Below are 22974 nucleotides of genomic sequence, written 5' to 3'. Positions count from 1 at the left end.
GACCTTTCTACCTGAACGAGGAGTTGGGTGAGGGTGCATTCTTATTTTGTGGTTTTTCTGTTCTTGGATGTTTGGCACATGATTGATTGGATTGTTATGTCAAAAGCATGACATGAATAAATATGCATGGGTGAAATGGTTTATGGGTTGTGAATGATAAGTTTAATACGATCTTGGCATGTGACTTGTATGGGATGGTTGATTATCAAAGTGGCATGGTTTTGGCATGATAAATGATTCTATATTGATTGTTGGAAGCTTGATGTTGGTTTGGTTAGGACGTAATTTCATGATGCTTTTGTGGTAGTGCCTCATTGGTTAGGGCGTAATTCCATGAGTCTCTAGGTGAGACCTCATGGTGGTGCCTCAATTGGTTGGGACGTAATTTCATGATCTCTGTTAGTGGGAGTTCATGGTGGTGCCCCATTTATATAATTTAGTAAGGATTTAAGGTAAGGATTTCATCCTGACACTCTAAAGAGTTAGTTAGTCTCACATAGAGCGTACTGATTCGAGTGGTGAGAGTAGCAGGAAGCCTGAAACTATTAAGGGCTAACCTTGTGTATGGGGTATGAGACACTGGAATAATTACCTTGGTAGAGCAGCTCGGTAGAGCAGTAAAAGCCACCACAAGTGCAAGCATCCGTTGAATCCGACTAATTATATGTATTCGGATGAGTCATGTCTAAGTCTTAGTATATTGTTTGCAAGTCATAACATGATTAGTTGGTCTATGCATCTTGAACTATAAAATTGTATGTGATTGTATGATAACTCATTTTCTATTCTAGCTTACCCTTTTGTTTGTTTTATTTTCTATTCTAGCTTACCCTTTTGTTTGTTCTAGATGTGAACAGATGCGAAACATCCTTGTGGCCAACAGGGAAATGGTAACTCCGCTGCATAGCTTGCTTGAGCTAGATTCATTTTTGCTTGAACTTTTCTTTTAGGACTACGACCCATGTATTATCTTGTCTCGAAGTTTCTACTTTGTACTACTGTCAATCTCTTTACTATACTTTGTATCGGCATCGTGGTGTGTCTTGTCTTCTCTTTTGTACCTTGGATATTGTAAGGAGTTGTGTTTATACTCGTCTTTATATTATCTGTGTGACATATCATTTAATTAAGGTATTTATTTAAATGGGGTGTTACAATCGACTTTTTAATTTTTGATTCAATATTGATCAATTGCTGTTTATTTTTGCAAGCTACTCAAAGATTCAAAAGAAGGACAAATTAGAGTTAACTTGATGGATAAAAAAGTTAATTTTTCTATTCGAAAGTCATTACAACTTATCCAACAATCAACATTAATCGGTTGAGATTGCCATAGAATATTGCTTTGAATCTAAAGATTGTATTTTGGTATGCGCTTTTGTGTTGCAATTGGTGCATTCTCTTCCATTCTAACAGAAAATATTTGAAATTAAAAAAAAAAAAAAAAAAAAAAACAGGTTAAAAACACTTCACGAGTTTTCTTAAATTACCATAGTAATTCTTGTGATCATGTACAATTTCATAATAGGTGGTTTGGATAATATTGTGGCTGAAATATTGAATTTGTTTTTGTTGTAACTAAATATCAACCTCAAACATTGTTTAAAGGAAAAAAAAAAAAATCAATTCATGGAGTCAAGAAACTATAAATTATTGTCCCAATGTTAGTAAGCCATGGGGGTTTGTTGTCCCAAGCATAGTGCTTCTTTTCCAAAGTTGCAACAAATACACAAGGAAGGGCGACAGAGGTGCAGCGAGGAAGAAAACGTAGTGGTGACAATTGCTACAGTTTATTATAATTGAAAATGAACCCAAAATTTATACACAATATATGGCTGTGATTTATTTCATCATAACTTCAGTTTGAACTCAAATTTATCAATTTCCTATGAGTCTCTTCTGCTGATTCTGCAAGAAGATAGATAGAATACAGGGGTATCAGTTCCTTAGGAACCGAGTTTTGTAAATTTTACCCAGTTACTTAGGTAGTAAAGGGTTTAGAACAAACATGGGAAGATTGTTTATTTGAATCACCCTACGGGAATAAATAGCAAATGCATTGGGGGCGAGAAAACAATGAAACACTGGCCAGCGGCCAGTAAAAAGATTCACAGGAAGGAGTTTAATTAACAACCGGAGCAAGTTAAGGGCATGGGAGAGCAAAGAGTCCAAAGACTGACACTACTAAATGTATGACACGATCTAGCAGATAGAATAAAAAGAACCAGTGATTCACATAAGAAAAGAAAAGAAACAAAGGGAATGCATACTTTATCGGAAGAACCAAAGCGATCATTATTAACCAACATGAATCTTGACTTGGACTATATTATGGTTGATATGTCACCAGATACCTATAAAACACATGTATAGAAAAAGACTAAAAGGAAGAGAAATGGTTTATTAGGAGTATACAAACATTCTATATTAAGTTTTCAAGAACTTCATATTTTTTCCTTCCCAACATCCCTATCTTTTGAAACATGAAATGGCACTTAAAGTTGCCCTTCGTGCTGAAGGCTGCTCAGTTAAGTTCTAAACCTACAGAATAAACTTAAAGAGTATTTTATGCATGTTTATTAACATTTTGACGAACCATTATTACCCACTCAATCTGAGTTTACTATAAAGTCCAGTAGTATGCTGAAATTCAGAAACTCAGATACCTCTACTTATTATCCGGAAAAACAATGACAATTCTGTCAAATTTAACTCTTTATGGGCACGCCTTTGAGGAACCATACATAATCTACTAGATCTGAATTTGAACTGATGTTCAAGAGTTTGTTCATATTCAGACTCAAAGGTATAGTTAGCAATTCATTCCGAATGACTAAATCAAGTTACAAACAAAAGTCCTTCAGTTATTTTGGAAATAATAAATAAAGGACATTTTATCCACCAATTCAAAATTTCCTTACAACTTATTAATCTTCCCACCACAATTCATTCCCATGTTTCCCCGCAAGCATTGACAAACATCCATTGCCTAACCTAACAAAACTTCACATTCACAACCCCAACGGTAACAATTAATAATCAAAGCTAAGGAGAAAAACTACAGCTGCATAATACACTTGATTTAACGCAAAATCGCCGTCTTAAAACTACCCATCACTTAACGATAAAACCCTAACCTTTATTTGAGAGTCTTGGGAGCAGCAACAGATTCCGACGAATTATGCGTTTCCACGACTAGTTGCTGTTGCTGCTGCTGTTGTTGCTGGATGATGGTGTTCCTCTCGTATTCACGCCACTTGTTGATTGCGGTGGTGCAGATCACTGGAACGATTCGTTAAAACCGATGCAAGTAAGGAAGAAAATAGGTGTGAGAGAGAGAAAGGGAATTGGATTACCTCCGGCGCCGATGAAGAAGACGAGACGCATGAGCTTGGGGCCGGCAGGGCCGCCTACTTCTTCTCCGGTCATGTCTCTCCGCCGCCGGTGAACGCTTCCTTCCCACTTCTCCGCTTCTCTTGCAGTGGGTCACCTGTCGTAGCTCTTCAAGCTTCAACCCTTGCCTCAAATTGAAAAGCTTCACTTCTGAAAACTAAACTTAATTTTTATATTTTTTATATACTGGTAAATAAGATATTTCGAACATTAAATATGTATACATTATTTATACAATTTTTTATATAATTAAATAGCAATAAAAATAATTTCAAATGTAACTTTGAAACAGTTATTATAAGGAATAATTTCAAATGTAAAAAGATTCGTAAAATATAAATAAAAAATCTTTGCAATTATTAGGACATTTTAATTAACCTTTATCTAGGTGAAAATAAAAAATAATTTGGATTTAATTAATTAATAATAAATAAAACGAGAAAGAGAATGTGCAATTTCATTGCATTGGATCTTTTTAGGTGGATTTATTTTAAACAATTAAAATAATCTAACTTTCCTTCATGCCATTTTATCCCATTTTATTTTGTTATTTCCATTTTATCAACCTAAACATTCTATAACATCACATTCTATTTTCACCCTTTCACCAAGTGACCAATATTAAACAGACACCTCAGTATTGGTGACATTCTGCTAGTTGTTTCCAAACGACGACGTTTACCCCCAATTCGAAACAATCGAAACAAGTTAGAATTCCTTGGCCTGTCGGATTAAGCCATAACGCCACCACAGTCGCCGGCGAACGATTCCTGGATTTTTTATCTTCATCTTAAAGTTTCGATCTTTACTTTCAAATATGGCAAAGGGAACAAGCTCAAAACTGAACATCGCAATAATTCACCCGGATCTTGGCATAGGTAAATAATCACTATTCCCGGTTGTTTTCTAATCACTCAAATTAAAACCAATATTTTTTTTCTTTTATAAAATTTCCATTAATTTGACTTTTCTAAATTAAAATTTTGGTTTCATGAAACGTTATCATGCTATTTTCTTCTCCGTAGTTGATTTCCCCTTAGTTTAACTTGCGATTGTTTTGAAGGTGGAGCTGAGAGATTGATTGTGGATGCTGCTGTTGAGCTTGCATCCCAGGGCCATAAAGTTCATGTTTTTACTGCACATCATGACAAAACTAGATGCTTTGAAGAAACTGTTGCTGGTGTGTCTCAGTGTATTTTTGTGGGCTTAATTGCACTCTTATTTGTGCCTTCTATTATCTTGACATTAATATTAGCAGAAATGTCTAATGTATCAGTGCATGAAGTGCAAAATCAGATCTGCAAAAAAGACTAAAATCGAATTTTGACTGTAGTAGGGAAAAAGTTCAAATAAGCCATTAGTGTCTCACATTTCTGTTCTTTATAAAGAAATAGCATTGCCATTGACATGGTTTTTGATTTGTGATTTTTCAGGTACCTTTCCAGTCACTGTTTATGGTTCGTTTCTTCCTCGTCATGTGTTCTACCGTCTTCATGCCTTGTGTGCATACCTTCGGTGCCTATTTGTTGCTCTCTGTGTACTTTTCATGTGGCATTCATTTGATGTTGTACTGGCAGATCAAGTCTCTGTAGTTATTCCTATCTTCAAACTCAAAAGGTCAATAAAGGTAGCCAAGAAGGAGGCAGAATAAATCATATGTGAATTGTTTTGACATCTTCAATTCTGAGTTGTTTTATTTTCTTTGGTAGGTTGTATTCTACTGTCATTTTCCGGACTTGTTACTGGCTCAACATTCAACTTTCATTAGGAGGATGTATAGAAAACCGATTGACTATGTAGAAGAAATAACGACTGGTTTAACTTTATATCCATGCTTTATTATTATTATTTTATCCTACTCTGATCATATTTTCTAGTGTACATGCTGAACCCCGCATCTTATTAGCCTTTGCTGAATTGCAGGAATGGCTGATTTGATACTTGTTAACAGCAACTTCACTGCCTCTACTTTTGCAAATACTTTTAAGTCTCTAGATGCTAAAGGAATTCGACCAGCTGTTCTATATCCAGCTGTCAATGTGGATCAGTTCAAAGAACCCAGTTCCTATAAGTAAATGACATGATTATGCATGTAGATTATTCTTACATCCAATTTTATAAACTTTATGTATATAATAGAATCATAGTCTTAATCTGCATTGTTTCTTCTGCTGTAGGCTGAATTTTCTTTCCATCAATCGCTTTGAAAGGAAGAAGAACATACAGTTAGCTATTTCAGCTTTTGCTATGCTTCACTCACCCGAAGGAAATGTTCAGCACAAAGATATTACTAATGCTTCTTTGACTATAGCTGGTGAGCCTGTTTGTTTTTACGGCTGTTTTTCTGATGATAGATGTTATGTGCATTACTAATGTCATACTGGAGTTTGGTATGGTGGTGTCTTCATTTTCAAGATATAAAATATTATTTTAAATGAAAATTATGTTGGTTTGTAGTTAAGCTTCAAAACTCTTTATTCTCTATTATTTCAAGGGATTTTGTTGTTCTGCTGAATCTTGTCAATAGTTTGTATGTATAGTGCGACATTGTGACACATCCATTTCTCTAACAGGTGTATTTATTAACCATTATGTGGTGACAGAAAGTTCATTTATTAAACCTTTAACTAGGTTGCTATTAGATGAGAGGTGGAATGCATAGTTACGACAATTGTCATATTGATTTAGACTAGGAAACTTAGGACATGTGATAATATGTTTATTTGGGTTGGTTATCACTATAAGTCACGGGCACTTCTCTCGGATAATGTATAAGAATAACATATAATATTATAGAGAAGTTTTATTTTTATTTTTTTTATTTGATATAACATGTAGTCAGTCATTATAGCACAAATTTATTTATCTGAGACTGCCAATGAAGTGGATCTGTACAATTTTTTAGCAGAAAACAATGAGCAAATATTGTTCAAAGTCATGTAATATCTGCTAATATTATGAGTATAACACTTTTTCTAAGTTGTCTAGATGTGATCCCTTGGTATTATTCGCAATTAAACATTGACCATTAAGTGCAAAGCAAAGAACCAAGTACTATGTTATGCAAGTTTAGTCTGCATCACTAAAGGGTCAATATCGAGGAACATCTTCCTTGTGTTAAGCTGATGATTTTTTATTTAGGATCTTTGAATGTTATCAGAATTTATCACCATGAGTGTTGTACATGTAAATTCATTAGTCTAAAAACTAAAATAGGGTAAAGTTTGGTTGGACTTGGAAAAAGTCGCATTAGGCCTTCTTATGGCATTCTTCTTTATTTCTAAATGTAGTTACTTGGTAAAAATGCAGAGTCTTTAGTTTGAACAAACCATACTTTGACTCATTCAATTTCACTTTGAAGCATTTGTGCACATGCAATTGTCATAACAACCCTGCTGTCATAATTTGTGCTAGGTGGCTTTGACAAACGGTTGAAGGAGAATGTAGAATACTTAGAAGAGCTTAAAGATTTAGCAGAAAAGAAAGGAGTCTCTAGTAAAATAAGATTCATCACTTCTTGCCCTACTGATGAAAGAAATGCACTTCTTTCAGAATGTCTATGCGTTCTTTACACACCAAAGGTATATAAAAGCAGGCAAATTATGATTCATTACAAGTGGTAAAAACTGAATTAAGTGAGGTTTACAGAAAGATATTTGATGCAGGATGAGCACTTTGGCATTGTCCCTCTGGAGGCAATGGCAGCTTATAAACCTGTTATTGCATGCAACAGTGGTGGCCCTGTGGAGTCAATTAAGAATGGTGTAACGGGATTCCTTTGTGATCCTACACCTCAAGAGTTTTCTTCAGCAATGGCTAAACTCATAAATGATCCTCAGGAGGCAGAGAAAATGGGCAGAGAAGCTAGGAGGCATGTTGATCAGTCATTCTCTACAAAGTCATTTGGCCAGCATCTAAATAGATACCTTGTTGACATTCATAGAGGAAAAGAGGATTGAGTTTAACATTGGACAGATTTTAGTTGGATTAGTTCACTTTCTGCAGAAATTGAATCACAGAGATGATGACATGTTCAATATTCTGCGGTTTGTTTGCACTGTTATATTTTTGACAGTATAAAGATACTTCAAAGTTTATAGAGAATTTTCTTGTGCAAATATAAAAGATTCTTTCACTCATGTTAACTAATCTAGTTCGTGTTCTATAAACATCTTGAATCATACATAGTTAGGTGTATTGTGAAATGAACATTATGAATCTAAACTATATCATTAGTACTAATATACATCATTAAATTTTTTGATATTTTTAGATGTCTTTCAAAATAATTCTTTCATCATATTCACACTACTCATCAAGGTGGTTAGCTTTCTTCGACAAAACCTTTTATAATGCTAGCACTTAATGTTAAAAACATTATCTCCATCATTCTTGGTAACATAATAACTCTCATCACTTAACAACTTAACTAACGTCATGCTTTACACAAACTACCTATTTATACAAAATAATTATAACAAGCTTTCCATGAATCATGCTACATGTCACACAACAGACATGAGATATGACCTACATGTTTAATGCATAAGACAATAACATATATACAATATGATCTTCCACCAAAAGAATGCACAATATGACCTTTCTCTAGATGGGTGTATTATACAACATTTCACTAAATGAGTCTATCAGATGATATCTTTCCAAACGATTGTATTACACAATATTTCACTAGATGACCCATAAAAAAGAAATACTTAATTATTGATTTAGTCCTTCAATTTGTTGTTTTAGTTTATTTTGGTCTCCTTATTTTTTTTTTATTCAATTTAGTTCTTCCATTTTTTTTAAAAGGTTCAGTTTAGTTCCCTTATTATTTCTTTATTCAATTTAGTCATCATTTTTTTAAACAATCCAATTTTGTCCTCTTCAATTTGATACCACATTAGTAATTAAGTTTAATTACAACTTATATAAACATGTTAAAATAAATTTTCATTAGTTATACATCAAAACACTTCACCTAAATGTAAAAAAATTGAATATTTAGGTGAGGCGTAAAAATTAAATAATTTGAGTATTTAGGTGGTATGATTTGATATATAAATTATGAAAAATTATTTTAATATATATATATATATATATATATAAAAGTTATAATTAATAATTTGGTATCAAATTGAAAAAAACAAAATTGAATCGTTTAAAATAACAACTAAATTGAATAAAAAATAATAAAGAGACAGAATCGAACATTTTTGAAAATTTGGACTAAATTGAACAAAAGAATAATAAGAGGACAAAACAAACTAAAATAACAAATTAAAGGACTAAATCAATAATTACGTCAAAAATAAACAACTATATATTATTATTTTATGACCTTGTGTTATTAAAATATTTAAAAAACAAAAGTTATTGTGAACGTGTTAGACATAAACAATATGATAGTTGTTTTGTCAATATTATTAAGTTTTATCATTACATATTTATTTAAATGCTATGTTATTTTAAAATTAAGAATATTATTAATTAACGTTTTAGTAAAAACTTTATTTTTAAAAAGATAGTCAAAATTTAATTAATTACATTTACTTATATATTATAATCAAAATTCAAATAATAATGAGTTATTTGAAGTATTTTAAAAATTCTTTTACTGAACTAAAATTAGATACAAATTATTTAACGCATATACCATTGTAAAACTCGCATTTTATATCATTTTAAACAAAAGAGTCTCTCATAAAAACTGTTTAGAATTGTCTTATTACTTAGATTCCTATGTTGTTGATTTTTTGTTATAGCTTTTTCGAAGAATTTAATTTTCATGTCATGTCTAGTTATTAATTGAAGTTAAGTTTCTAAGATTCAATGAGAATTACAGTTATATATATATATATATATATATATATATATATATATATATATATATATATATATATATATATATATATATATATATATATATATATATATATATATATATATATATATATATTCCTACATAAACAATAATAGAACATCAGGACACACAAATCATATCTTAACCCAATCATTGACTTTTCATGGTTACTCCTCGGTTTGGATGCATCTTCTTCTAATGTTGACGGATTGGACCCTTAGGGGGTTATCTGCGGAAAAAACTCTGACGATCAAGTCAGCAAAGGCTCTCAAAGGTCAAATCACATATTAGTGAGTTAATGAAAGCGTACCTTTAATTTGTTGGGGTCCACATGTACTTATAGAGATATTAACTATGTTTTACCTCCTTTATAGGTTGGGCCCCTCCTTATTGCGTTGGACCAATGTTCAGGCTTTGACTGAACCTGGGCCAAGCCCAAGTCCCATGCTTGTGATCTGACACTAGAAGTTCCACTGTAATTTCCTAAGTTTGGGGTTGACGACTTTTACTTATGCATTATTCTTTTGAGTAGGCGACCTTAGCCGTTATGTTTGTTGTAGACATGTCAAAGTGAGCTAATCCGGCTCACACGGGTTGGCTCACCATGAGCCGGGTTGAAAATGAGTGAACCCAACCCGATTCATTTTATTGTGAACCAAAAATTTTACAACCCTGTTCAACCCACTACGGGTTGGTGGGTTAAGTGGGTTGGTTCACCAATTCACATAAAAAATTATTTATGTAGTTATTTTTAAGTATTCATATATTTAAATAATTATTTAAGCAATCCATGAGATGACAATCACAGTAAAATCAATAACCAATGTCTTCATCATGCTCACCACCAACATATGATGAATTATTTCCAAGAAAGTGTCTATATAGTCCAAGAAAACATGACTAATATTACATATTTTTTGTCATGATAATTTAGAAAAAAAATTATAAGACAGTTGATTGAGTAATTTACTATAAAAATTATAGTTAAAGATTAAAGCATCGACGTATATAACTTGACAAAAAAATTAATTAAACATTCAAACTATTCAAATACTATTGAGCAACATTCTAGCATTTAACAATATGAAATTGTGAACCTATATAATTAAAGGTAGTAAATAATTATTAAAAAAAAATTAAAAGTGTAAAAAAATGTTAGTGGGTTAAGTGAGTCAACCCACTATCAACCCGACTCAAATTTGTTTAACCCGTGGGTTAAGTGAGTCGGGTTAAATTCAACCCACTTTTAAAAAAATTGAATTTTTCTTAACCCAACCTGACTCAAACCTGTTGTGAGTCAGGTTAGCTCACGAGTTGAAACCCATTTTGACATCTCTAGTGTGTTATTATCTTGTTCAGTTAACTAATTGTCTATTCTTTTTATGATAGGACTAGTTGTAGGTAGTTCAGACCGGGTAGTTAGCCATATCAATTCTGACCGCCTAGGTATAGTACATCAGTCCCCCAACCTTTGGAAGGTTATATGTTGCAAGCTTGAACTGGGTAGTTAACCATATCTGTATTGGCAGCCTAGGTACTATACATCATTCCCCCAGCATTTGGCGGGATAGGTAACGTCAAAGGTTGTTGTGTTTGTTCTAGTGGTTCTTGCAAGAAAAAAATGTTCCTTTCTTGGTATTCCTTGGGGTATAGTAGTCCCCCAGTCTTGAGAAGTGGAAACGTCGTTAAGACTCTGTGAAAAGTGATGGGAGTAGTTGAAGAGACGCTAGTTGTCAGGGGTCTCATCAGAAGGGTTTTCGCAGTTAACTTTTATTTGTGATGTTTCGCATTCATAACGTTTAGGCGAGAAAAAATTGATTGATGCATAGATGTTCTTATAAATAGCGGTTGAGAATAAGATTTGTTTATTCTGCTTCATTTGCTCAGATCTGAGAAAAGTGCCTCACTGGCCTTTGTTACTTGTTCGATATATTCCTTATTTTTGTCGCCATCTTTAAAATAATAAAAAAAGGTATGTCTAGTGATAACGATAGTATGTCTTCATCTGATTCGAATAGTGGGAGTAGAAGGTCAAGGGATGAGGGTAGTGGCCAACTTGCCGATGAGGAGGGGATTCCAATGGAGGTTACTGTCGAAACTAGAGAGGATCCGGCGAAGGAGATAGCCGAGAGCAACTTGCCGGCAAAAGTCAGATATGAATGGGTAGTTGCTGACGTTCGAACCCATTATTCTCTTTTCAGATGGTCTCGCATACTGAATGCATGGTTGAACTGCGTACTTGTCCTCGAGAGGGGTACCCGGCGAAGCACAATATCTTTGGAAAGAGTGAGCGTCGTTGAGTGCGTTTGTCACAGCCAAGAGGGGGCCAAGGAAGGATTCTTCTACATGTACATGTGCCATTTTTCCCAACTACATATGCAGGTGCCCTTTGACGACTTCACGATGGGGGTACTTCGCTTACAAAATGTAAGACCCGCGAAATTTAATTAATTAATTAATTAATTAATAAATTTGGGTAGTGGAAGTCTTTATGGCATTAAATGTTGATTTCTATGACATGGAATAGTACTAGCTCAAATGGTTGAGAGTACTTGACTATTGTGAGAAAACTTGGATACAAGTCCTATGTATGCCATATGTATGCCACTTGTTTGTTATTTTAATTGCGTATTTGTTTTAAAGGGTTAAATATGTTTTTGGTATCTCAAATTTCAGTGAAATTTGGAATTAGTCCCTCTTCAAAATTTTATACCATTTAGTCCTTCATTTTTAAATATGCGTGCATTTAGTCCTTTTAACCAAATTTTGTTAAGTTGATCTGACGTTTCAAACGCATTTCATTATAGTATTTGAATTGTTTATACCGTTTGACACATTTTTGCTTCAATGATAACTCAAATATTATCATAAAATGTATTTAAAATGTCAAATAAACTTAACAAAAATTGGTAAGAAGAACTAAATCCACGCATTTCTAAAGATGAAGGACTAAATTGGTATAAAGTTTCGAAGAGGGACTAATTCCAAAATTCACTAAAACTTGAAGGACCAAAAACATATTTAACCCTTGTTTTAAATAATATGTTGGTTGTGGTGCGTGATATTATATTCATAAATGAGTAAGAATTATCACGAAACATGAATTGGTTGAATGGTTATGCATTGATTTGACATTGGCATGGTTATGGGTTCAAACCTTGGTAGATCTAAATTAAGCTTTCGTTTTGCTAAACTTATTTTTGGCAAGGATGAGAAGGGCTGGGAACCCTAACAGCCACGTGAAGGCAGCCAAAGAGGCTAGAAAAACAACCAATAATGGACCTTGAATGACAATTACACTCATTTTAATGCCATTTTCGTTTTAGGGTCATTAACCTTCATTAACACATAATTAAGTGACCAATTAAGGAACAAAGAGAGTTTTGAGTCTGCCATTATTGAGTATTGTGAGGAGTGAGAGTTCAGAGGAAAAACGTGAGGATTGAGTGAAGCAAAGAAATTGAATTGGGAGAAAGCCAAAGGGAGGCCATTGGTGATCAAGGAGGAACTCTCAAAATTTCTAATTCTAAGCAAAGGAATCCAGGTTAGGGGAGCTGGACTTCGTTAATTGTATGCTTTAGATTAAATTGCATGATGTATAGCATTTTTATGCATGATTCCTTTTCTGTGCACATTAATTTTTTGGTTTTCTGGAATTTTTCCAGAAATCGCCTGGTGGGTGAAGAACTACCGCCAGGCAACTCATCCCCCTATGTTGAAAACTGGATTCCCGAAAGGAACCACCTGGCAGCAGGAACCAAGCCGCCAGGCGACACATGTGCTACAACCCAGTTTGCTTGGTTTTTCTTGAATGGCTTGGTGGTGATGAACACCCGCCAGGCGACGCGAGTTGGGGTGCGTGATGATAGTCGCAGCGCCAACATCTGGGCAGGTATCCACTAACTTAGTTTGTGTTGGATGTCCTATGGAAGTGGCAGGTCGCAGGTTCAAGGTGAATCTCATTTGCTTGTCGATAGAGGGTCTAGACGTGTTTCTAGGGATGTACTGGTTGTCCAACAACCATATTGTTATCGATTGTGAATGGCACAGAGTAGTGTTTCCAAATACAGAAGGACTGAAGGTGATATCGTCTAACCAGGCGATGAAGGAGATAGAAGCTGGAGCTACTTGTTTTATGATAGTGGCTCAAGCAGAAAAGAAGAGCATGGTTGAACAAATTAGCATAATTCCAGTGGTTGATGAATATGCAAATGTGTTCCCAGATGAAATTCTGGAATTGCCGCCAAGTAGGGATGTTGATTTCACTATTGATCTCGTCCCTGGAGGTGGCCTAGTATCGATGGCATCGTACTGGATGGCATCGACAGAGTTAGCTGAGCTAAAAAAGCAGATTGAGGATCTGCTTGAGAAGAAGTTTATCCGGTCGAGTGCATCACCGTGGGGAGCACCTGTGTTATTGGAGAAGAAGAAGGATGGCAGCTCCAAACTGTGTGTTGATTACTGTCAGTTAAACAAGTTGACTATCAAGAATAAGTATCCACTGCCGAGGATCATCGACTTGTTAGATCAACTAAGGGGAGCAGTGGTGTTCTCTAAGATTGACTTGAGGTCTGGATATCATCAGATCTTAGTCAAGCCAGAGGATGTGCAGAAGACAACTTTCAGATCACGCTATGGACACTACTAGTATGTGGTGATGTCGTTCGTGGTGACAAATGTTCCTACAATCTTCATAGACTACATGAGCAGGATCTTCAGGCCTTATCTGAACTAGTTCGTCGTGGTGTTTATCGATGATATTCTTATTTACTCCACAAATAAGGAAGAACACGCAGATCACTTGAGGGTGGTGTTAACTGTCCTTAGAGAGCATCAATTGTATGGGAAGCTGTGGAAATGTGAGTTATGGTTAGAGGAGGTGAAATTCTTGGGTCATGTAATCTCAGCCCAAGGAATCGTAGTGGACCCGGCGAAGATTGAGACGGTGGTGAAGTGGGAGAGGCCACAAACAGTTACCGAGGTGAGGAGTTTCCTGGGTTTAGCTAGCTATTATCGACAGTTTGTGGAAGGATTCTCCAATATGGTGCAGCCACTGACACAATTCACTAGAAAGGATAAGCCTTTCTCTTGGATAGATGAGTACGAATCCTGTTTCGAGGATATGAAGAAAAGGTTGACAACTGCACCTATATTAGAAATTCCAGACACAACCAAGACATTTGAGGTATATTGTGACGCTTCATACCAGGGTTTGGGTTGTGTGTTGATGTAGGACAAAAGGCCAATGGCCTATGCGTCGAGATAGTTGAAGGTACATTAGAAGAATTATCCAACGCATGACTTGGAGTTAGTTGTAGTGGTATTTGCTCTCAAGACTTGGAGGCATTACCTATATGGCTCTCAGTTCCAAGTCTTCGGTGATCATAAGAGTTTGAAGTACTTATTTGATCAGAAAGAGCTTAACATGCGACAAAGGAGGTGGATGAAATACCTCAAAGACTACGACTTTGAATTGTTGTACCATCCAGGTAAAGTTAATGTTGTCGCAGACGCTCTGAGCAGAAAAAGAGTGCACATGTCTGCTATGATGATGAAGGAGCTGGAACTAATAAAGAAATTACGGGATATGAATTTGAGACTAAATATGGGTGCAGGTTGCATAGGTTGTAGTATGTTAAGAATCACCAATGAGTTTCTAGACGAGATTCGGGGAGAATAGGGTAATGATCAGGAGCTGCAAGAAATCATTGGATGGTTGGGCACCATGGATTCTGGCCGGGTTGGGTTGAAAAAAAATGAAAAATTTTGGTACGGGTCAAAATTGAACCTGACTCACTAAGAACACAGCTCACCCGGGTTCAACTCGTGGTGAGCAGAGTTGGCTCACTAACCCTCCAGTGAATTCTAAATAATATTAAATTAAATTATTGAAAACCTAAAACCCTAAAATAAATGCACTTCTCTCTAATTCTTGCTGCCTGGTTCGAACAAACAGTCGCATTTGTTCCTCTCGTCTTCTTCATATTTGCTCCTAGGCTTCATAGTTTATTCCTCCTTCGATCGTGACCGTGGTTCGTCACTTGCTTTCTTTTCAACAGGGTCCTTACCTGCTTCGCTGACTTCACTAATTTGACATTGTTGCTCCTCCAAGACTGCTCGTTCACAACCCGATTTGTTTCCATTACTGAGTATTTATGAATTGCTTTTGCTTTGTTCGACTCATGTGTTGCTACATTTTTTTATGGTATTGTTAATTCTATTTTGTGTGCATTGTGACCTGCTTGATTTTTCTCAACATGTGGTTATTTATTAAAATAGTTTATGTTTGTGGTGATTACAGAACAAAATGAATTCTGAAACAGTAGATGATCAATGTATTAATGATAATTTGCATGACTCTTTGCCACCATCTATAGAAGAGATTGAAAATAAGGGTAAGGATTTTGATAGAGAAAGTAAGAGACCTAGGGGAACTACTTCTAAGGTTTGGGACCATTTTACAAAAAATTGTGTAAAAAATGGTAAAGAAAGGGCCAAATGCAAGTCATGTGGTGTAAAGTATGTTACTGGTGGTACAAAAATAGGGACCTTAACAATGTTGCATCATTTATCAAAGTGTGTGGTCCTAAAGAAATTAAAAGACAATGATGTTGGAAAAATGATAACCAAATATTGTTCTTCCATTCTTCCAGAGAATGAGACACTCATTTTAACTCAAAATTGGTTGCATGGTTTTGAACTAACAGGTAACATTATTGTCTGTATTTTGAAATTAATTTAATTATTTATTACTTAGACTATGAATATTATTAGCTAACATTTTTTTTCTTGTAGATGGGGATAAAGAAGATGCTTCAAGAGATGAAAATGAAGTAGATTTATCAATTCAAGACTCTAATATTATAGTTGGATAGGTGACAAGAATGATTTAATGTTAGATAGTAATTTGTATTTTTGTGATCTTTGTTTGTATTTAAAGTTGAACATTATTTTGGATGTAATGAAGTTTATTTAGATTTCAATTAATTTGAACTATAATATAGTTTTTTTGGATTATAGAGAAAAATTGTATTTTTTTTAATTAAGTGAGCCAGCGAGCAAACCCGTTTAACCCACCAACCCATCATACCACTGCCACATTGTATATCTAGGTCATATGTTTTTCAAGTGTCAGGATAAATAGACAATAACATAGCAATGGAAAGCAAAAAAAAAAGTATCGTTGTCAATGGCAAAGCGAGCATGATAAAGGATATCATATTCTTGCTAAGAGAAAAGAGAAGGTAAGAAGAAAGGTTAACACACTTATTTGAGATGAAGATATATGTCATTGCATAAAGGAAGTAATATGCGGATGTGAAATAAGATAAGAAAATTATTTTTCCTTCATTATATTAACAAAGACTCATAAAAGCATATGCAGTATAAAAAAAATTCAAAAAATAAAATAAAAAGGAAAGAGAGAATAGAATAGAATAGAATATTTTATGATTTGCTGAAATTTCCTCATCGAGTGTGGAATTATGAGCCTCTCAAATAGTAATCTATCGAAAGACGTGAATGAAAGAAATGAGTAGTTTGATTGATATTTGATAAGAGAATAAATGAGAACAATAATAAAAACCTCTAAAGCGATCTAAGAAAAATGTCTGACTTTAGAGAAGGTGGGGCGAATGCTCTAAGTTTGCAAAAGAGAGTGTGCATTTTGTTTTATTCATCGTATGATGCAGGTATAAACAAAAACCTTATCAAATTTGAAATTTTAAAACCCTAGTTCCAAAATCACCACAAAGAAAGAGGGTTTGACGATGAAGGGGTATGGCTCTTGAATCACTGAATTGCATTTTGAAAATTAAGTTTCTCATTTTAAAAATGTTAAAAAAGTCATTAAATGTTTACCAATTATAGTAACCAACCCATCTATGAGTGAGATTGTTTATGCAAAATAGGCACAATGAACAATGAATTAAGATAGCGAATGCAAGACTTTATATATTGAATGGATGATGGGTAAATATGAATATATAGAGATCTTTGAATGATATTCTTGGCACTAAGAATACACTAATCCATTGATTTTAAATTTGAATTTTCTTTTCAAAATCTACACGATTTATCATTCTTGGTCAACAATTTTGCTGTAAAAATGACAAAAAGCAAGCACGCCAACCATAAACAATAAAAAGAGCGCAATGCAGACTTTAGAGTAATTTCTTCAAAATGGAAAACATGCAGAAGCCTACATTATCATGTGTTACATACAGAGATATATACTGAAGTAAAGGAAAGCATTTGTGTTATGCCATGAGAATAAAAAGGTGTATATGTAGACCTTTAATAAAAGCAGCTCACATTTCTTTGGCTATTACTTTTTATTTCAAAAATCTTTTCCATAACACGTGTGATAACCATTTGTTGCCAAATGTCAAATTTTAAGGTGTGTATAACGTGCGCACAATGCCACGTGTCAAAAAGATATAATGTCAAATGTGACAGTTTAAAGTATGTTAAAACTTTCTAAATTTAGTTAAAGGTTTATCTTTTGTTTTTCTGTTTGATTGATGTTTAAAATGTTACTATTTGACATGGTTTGAAGTCTATCATAGTAATTCATTAGTGTATTTTAAAGTCAATAAACACAACATAGAGAAAATAGAATAAAAAAATAAACAAAACATTATTATATTATAATTCAATATATATATATATAAGTAAATATTATTTTATTTAGTGGAGTTGGATAAAAAAAGGTTACTTATATGTTTTATCATTACTTATAAACTAAAAGAAAGAGAAGCAATAATACATAAACATCCAGAATATATATAATCTTATTAAATTACCAGTCATTTGGAAGGAACAACTTCCCACTGTGAATCCTCACATCAAGGATCTTTCTATATGTATTGAACAAATGTGGTCTTGTTTTCTATGGACTACAATACGTGTATTGATTCGTACCAGTATCTAACTTAATTATGGTAGCATCAAGTATTGTTTCCTTTCTATTTTAACCAAAAAGGGGTATCAATATTTGTTAACTTTTCTTTAGTTAAGTAGACCATGTCAACCTCTTTATCAACTATACATTTTCTTGTTAGCATAGGCTTATCTTTTAGGTTCATTTACTTGTGGCTTCTAAGGTTAGCCTTGTGTGTATTATATAACACACCTCTTGTAACATTTTCAAGACAATCAATAATACATAATCTCCTTCTTCATATGTTCTTTGTGATTCTAGTAGTAGCTCCTCTTTCACAAATTTTCAGGCGTTTCACTAGGTTTCGTTAGTTTTCTACTGATTTCATTTCACCCAATCGAAATTTCCTTTTTGCTTTGAGACGTTTTTGGAGGTTCTGCACCATGTTCTTTATGCCATTTTTGGATATTTGTAGCTCCTCTTTCACAAATTTTCAAGCATTTCACTAAGTTTTGTTAGTTCTCTGCAAATTTCGTTTCTCTTTATTGCAATTTCATTTTCTACTTTAAGGCATTGTTAGAGGTTTTGTACCATGTTCTTAATGCTATTTTATGGTACTTACAATCCTCTAATATTAGGTTTATATTATGTTTTGTTTGTTGCTTCCGTTGTGTGGTTCACATTTCTGTTTTGTATTTGATATGTTATTTGTTATGACGACTCATAAACATGATTCTCTTGAGTTTATTAGTGTGCAATTAGATGGTAAAAATTATTCCTAGTGGCTTACGTTATGAAAAGATTTCTTCGTGGAAAGTCCATGTAGGAATATGTTTCAGGTGTTTAGGTAAAATCGAAGTGACACCAAAGTCAATAATTATACTACTACTTTAGATGTATGGGAAATTGATAACTCTAACATTATTACTTGGGTCAATAATTCTTTCAGACACTCGATTGGTGATCAATTGAAAAATATGATCCTATAAAGGAGGTATTAGATTATTTATCTTGATTGTATGCATAGTCTAATTTTTCAAACAATATCAACTTGAGACAGATATTTGTGCACTTAAGCAAAATGGCATGAGCATTCAGGACTTTTATTCTGCCATGACAACCTTATGGGATCAACTTGCCTTGACTAAGTCTACAAAAATTGAGTGATTTTGTACTACATATTACTTGTAGGGAATCACAACATTTGGTTCAATTTCTAATGACCTTGCGTAGTGATTTTGAAAGTTTGTGTAGTTCAATTTTGCATCGTAGCCATTTACCTTTTGTTGATGATGTTGTTAATGAATTATTAGTAGATGAAATTAGACTTTAGACTCATAATAATTATAAGACCCATCCTTCTTTTGCTCCATCTATTTTTGTTTAAGCAGGTGTTCTATTGGAACTCAACAAAAACAACATGCTGGTAAAGTTACTTTTGATAAGTGCTCTTACTACAAATAGAAGAATCATTGGAAACCTCAGTGTCCTTTGATGTTAAACAAAGCTAGACCTCAACAACAATTTCCACAATAGTATCATACACAACAACAAAAGTCTTGCCCTCCTAAAAAATATTGTCTTCCTCAACAACAACAACAACAACAATTTCGCTTACAATCGTAGTTTCACCCGGCTCAGTCAAATGATGATAATGTTGCACCATCTTTGCATCAATCTATGCTCGATGAATTCCAAAAATTCATTGCTTCCCAATCGCAAGCCAACATAGCCTTGCAATCTTAAGGTACATAATCACCAAATATATCTCTTGACAAATGAATCACTAATTTATGTGTCACTAATCATACGTCACATCATTTGCCTTCTTTTGTTTCATTATCACCTAACTCATCGATGCCAATTGCAACTGCTAATGGTGATTCAGTTCCATTATCTAGTATTGGTACCATTGTCATACCATCTTTATCTCTGTCTAATGTTCAATACATACTTGGTCTTGCTATGAATCTTGTTTTTGTTGAAAAAAATCTAAGATTCTGGATATAATGTGTATTTCTCTCCATTTGATTGTTTGATACAGGACCGCACATCTCAGAAGGTGATTGAGATAGGTAGTAGGCAAGATGGAATCTTTGTCTTGAATTAATTCAAGGAGTCAATAGTTGCAACCTCTAGTGTAGATTTATCTTTGTTTCGTTTGTCTTCTTCTTCTTTAGCTTTTTATTTGTGGCATTCTTGTTTGGGTCATGTTTATGCATCTCGTTTGAAGTTTTTAGCGTCTACTAAAGTATTTGTTACTTTAGACAGTCATGATATTTTTTATTGTAATTGTTGTAAATTGGCAAAATTTTCTACTTTACCTTTTAATAAAACTATTTCCTCTTTTGTTACTCCTTTTTGATCTTGTGCATTCTGATGTGTGTGGACCTTCACTTATATCCACCAAAGGAGATTCTAGATATTATGTCTCTTTTATTGATGGTTTTACTCGCTTCACTTAGATCTATCATATAAAACGTCAGTCTGATTATCTCATGCTTTTCAAAAAATTTAATGTTCTTTTAAAGACCTAACACTTTCCTACCATAAAAACCTTTCATTGTGTCTTGGGGAATGAATACACTTCTAATGATTTTACCACTTTACTTTCCTCCAATAGAACTATACATCAGACCTCTTGCACCAATACTTCTCAACAAAATGGTGTTACTGAAAGAAAACATCGTCATCTTTTTAAGACTGCAAGATCATTCTTGTTATCTATTAATGTTCCAAGGGTCTATTGGGGGAAGCTATACTTACAACAACTTATGGTGTGAATTGGATCCCGACTTCATATTATTCTTGCTTGTCTCCTTTTGAAAAATTGTATGGTCATGCACTTGACTACTCTAATTTATGTGTATTTGGGTGTACATGTTTTGTTCCAAAACCACATGTTGGACGCACTAAATTATTATCTAAGTTTGCATTGTGTGTCTTTTTGGGATATGATTTTGGTTAAAATGGATATCGCTGCTTTGATCTAGTTAGTAAAAAATTGTATGTCTCACGTCATGTGTTTTTGAAACATATTTCATTCTTTTCTATTCCAAAACTCACATTATTTGACTACATTTGATGTCATTAAACTTTATCCTTTCTAAATTGATGACACTACACTTGTTTCCGTACAACTCAGAACCTGTTTTAGAATCAATTATTGGCAACGCATTAAAAGGTTGTACCTATTGATCCCTCTATTATGTCTACTTAATCATCTCCTGAGGTTACAGTTCCTTTGCCACCTATTCGACCCAACCATAATCGTAAGTCTACTCAACTACCAGATTTTTATTCTTCTTATTTTGGTTCATTTGTTTCTTTTATTGCCTTTATTCATCATCTTCATCTTATAAAGAGGTTGTTTGTAATCCACATCAGACTCTTACATGGGATCTAGTTCCATTGCCACAAGGAAAACGTCCTATTGGATCCCATTAGGTATACAAAATCAAGACAAAATCATATGGCTCAGTTGAAAGGTATAAAGCTAGACTTGATGCTAAAGAATTTACCTAAGAGTATAGCATGGATTATGAGGAAACCTTTGCTCATGTGGCAAAGATAAGTATTGTTTGTACTTTGATTGTTATTTTTCAATGGAAGATTTATAAAATGGATGTAAAGAATGTATTGGGGATCTACATGACTCCACCACTAGGTCTTTCTAACAAATCTAGTGAAGTTTGCAAACTTCAAAAGGCCCTTTATGGTCTTAAACAAGCACCTTATGTTTGGTTTCAGAAGTTTTCTGCAATAATTGTTTCTTTTGGTTTTTTTGCTAGTCATCATGATTTTGCTATATTTGTCAGAAAAACCAATGTGGGACGTATTTTGATATCCTTATATGTTGATGATATGATTATTACTGCTGATGATATTTATGGAATTGCATCTTTAAAAATTGCATTATCTCATTGTTTCACTCTAAAAGATTTGAGTGTACTGCATTACTTTTGGGGTATTGAGGTTGTTTCTTCTTCCAAAGGTTATCTTTTGTTGACCTATTTGAACATGCTCGACTTATTGACAACAAGATTGTTGATACTCCACTTGAGATAAGTGCATGATATACCCATTGGATGGTGTTCCTTTTATTGATTCTACATTATATTGAACTATTGTTGGGAGTTTTGGTTTATCTTACTATGACTCATCCAGATATTGCACATGTTATTAGTTTGTTTGTTTGTTTAAGCTCTAACAACAGTTCATTAGGTTGTTGTTCTTCGTATTCTTAAGTATCAGGCATTCAATTTCAGTCTCTCTTACTTACTTTTATGGCGTCTTTAAACTTGCATGCCTATTGTTATATGAATTGAATTGGTGATCCTAATAATCGAAAATCATGGTCTATTTTTCTTAATGATTCACTTATATAATGGAAGAGTAAGAAACAAGATTACATCTCGATCATCCATAAAAGCATCACATCATGACTTTAACTGCCTATAAGATTATTTGGCACATTAATTAATTACAAATATAGGTGTCTATTTGAAAGATCTTATATTTCTACATTGTGACAATAAAAGTATTATTCATATGACTCGCAATTTTGTTTTCCATGAACAAACCAACCATATTAAAACAGATTTTATTTACTCATCATCATTTTCAACTTGACACTATATCTTTACAATTGTTCCTTCAACTCTACAAATTATAAATACATTAACCAAGACACACTCCATTTTACGCTTTCATTTTTATCTAACAAAACTTTCAAGGTAGTTAACCATAACATTGTGAATTTCAAAAAAATGTTAACAAAGACACATGTTTTAAACCCTTTTACATACGGCTTATAAAATACACTTTGGGAATA

At 33.7% G+C, this 22974-nt stretch overlaps 2 protein-coding genes across 3 annotated transcripts; one reads left to right on the top strand and one right to left on the bottom strand.

The window, feature by feature from the left end:
• Window positions 1-1630: 1630 nt before the first annotated feature.
• Window positions 1631-3554, bottom strand: LOC114183993 (uncharacterized). 2 transcript variants are annotated; one of them, XM_028071218.2, is made up of 3 exons: window positions 3357-3554; window positions 3138-3282; window positions 1631-1908 (listed from the first exon to the last, which is right to left on the bottom strand). In XM_028071218.2, the coding sequence occupies exons 1-2, from the start codon at window positions 3427-3429 to the stop codon at window positions 3140-3142; spliced, it is 216 nt and encodes a 71-aa protein (XP_027927019.1). In that variant the 5' UTR covers window positions 3430-3554; the 3' UTR covers window positions 1631-1908; window positions 3138-3139. The 2 variants fall into 2 exon arrangements, with proteins under 2 accessions (XP_027927019.1, XP_027927018.1); XM_028071217.2 differs by lacking the exon at window positions 1631-1908 and adding an exon at window positions 2844-3003.
• Window positions 3555-3989: 435 nt separating this feature from the next.
• Window positions 3990-7538, top strand: LOC114183384 (UDP-Glycosyltransferase superfamily protein). The gene is made up of 8 exons (XM_028070391.2): window positions 3990-4271; window positions 4457-4573; window positions 4827-5020; window positions 5103-5208; window positions 5317-5464; window positions 5571-5707; window positions 6808-6974; window positions 7059-7538. The coding sequence occupies exons 1-8, from the start codon at window positions 4211-4213 to the stop codon at window positions 7350-7352; spliced, it is 1224 nt and encodes a 407-aa protein (XP_027926192.1). The 5' UTR covers window positions 3990-4210; the 3' UTR covers window positions 7353-7538.
• Window positions 7539-22974: the final 15436 nt, after the last annotated feature.

This window comes from Vigna unguiculata, chromosome 5, assembly GCF_037176805.1.
Source record: "Vigna unguiculata cultivar grain cowpea cultivar isolate G323 ecotype 2 chromosome 5, ASM3717680v1, whole genome shotgun sequence".
NCBI lineage: Eukaryota > Viridiplantae > Streptophyta > Magnoliopsida > Fabales > Fabaceae > Vigna > Vigna unguiculata.
Note: the sequence above shows the minus strand (reverse complement) of the source record. Positions and strands in the feature narration are given on the sequence as shown.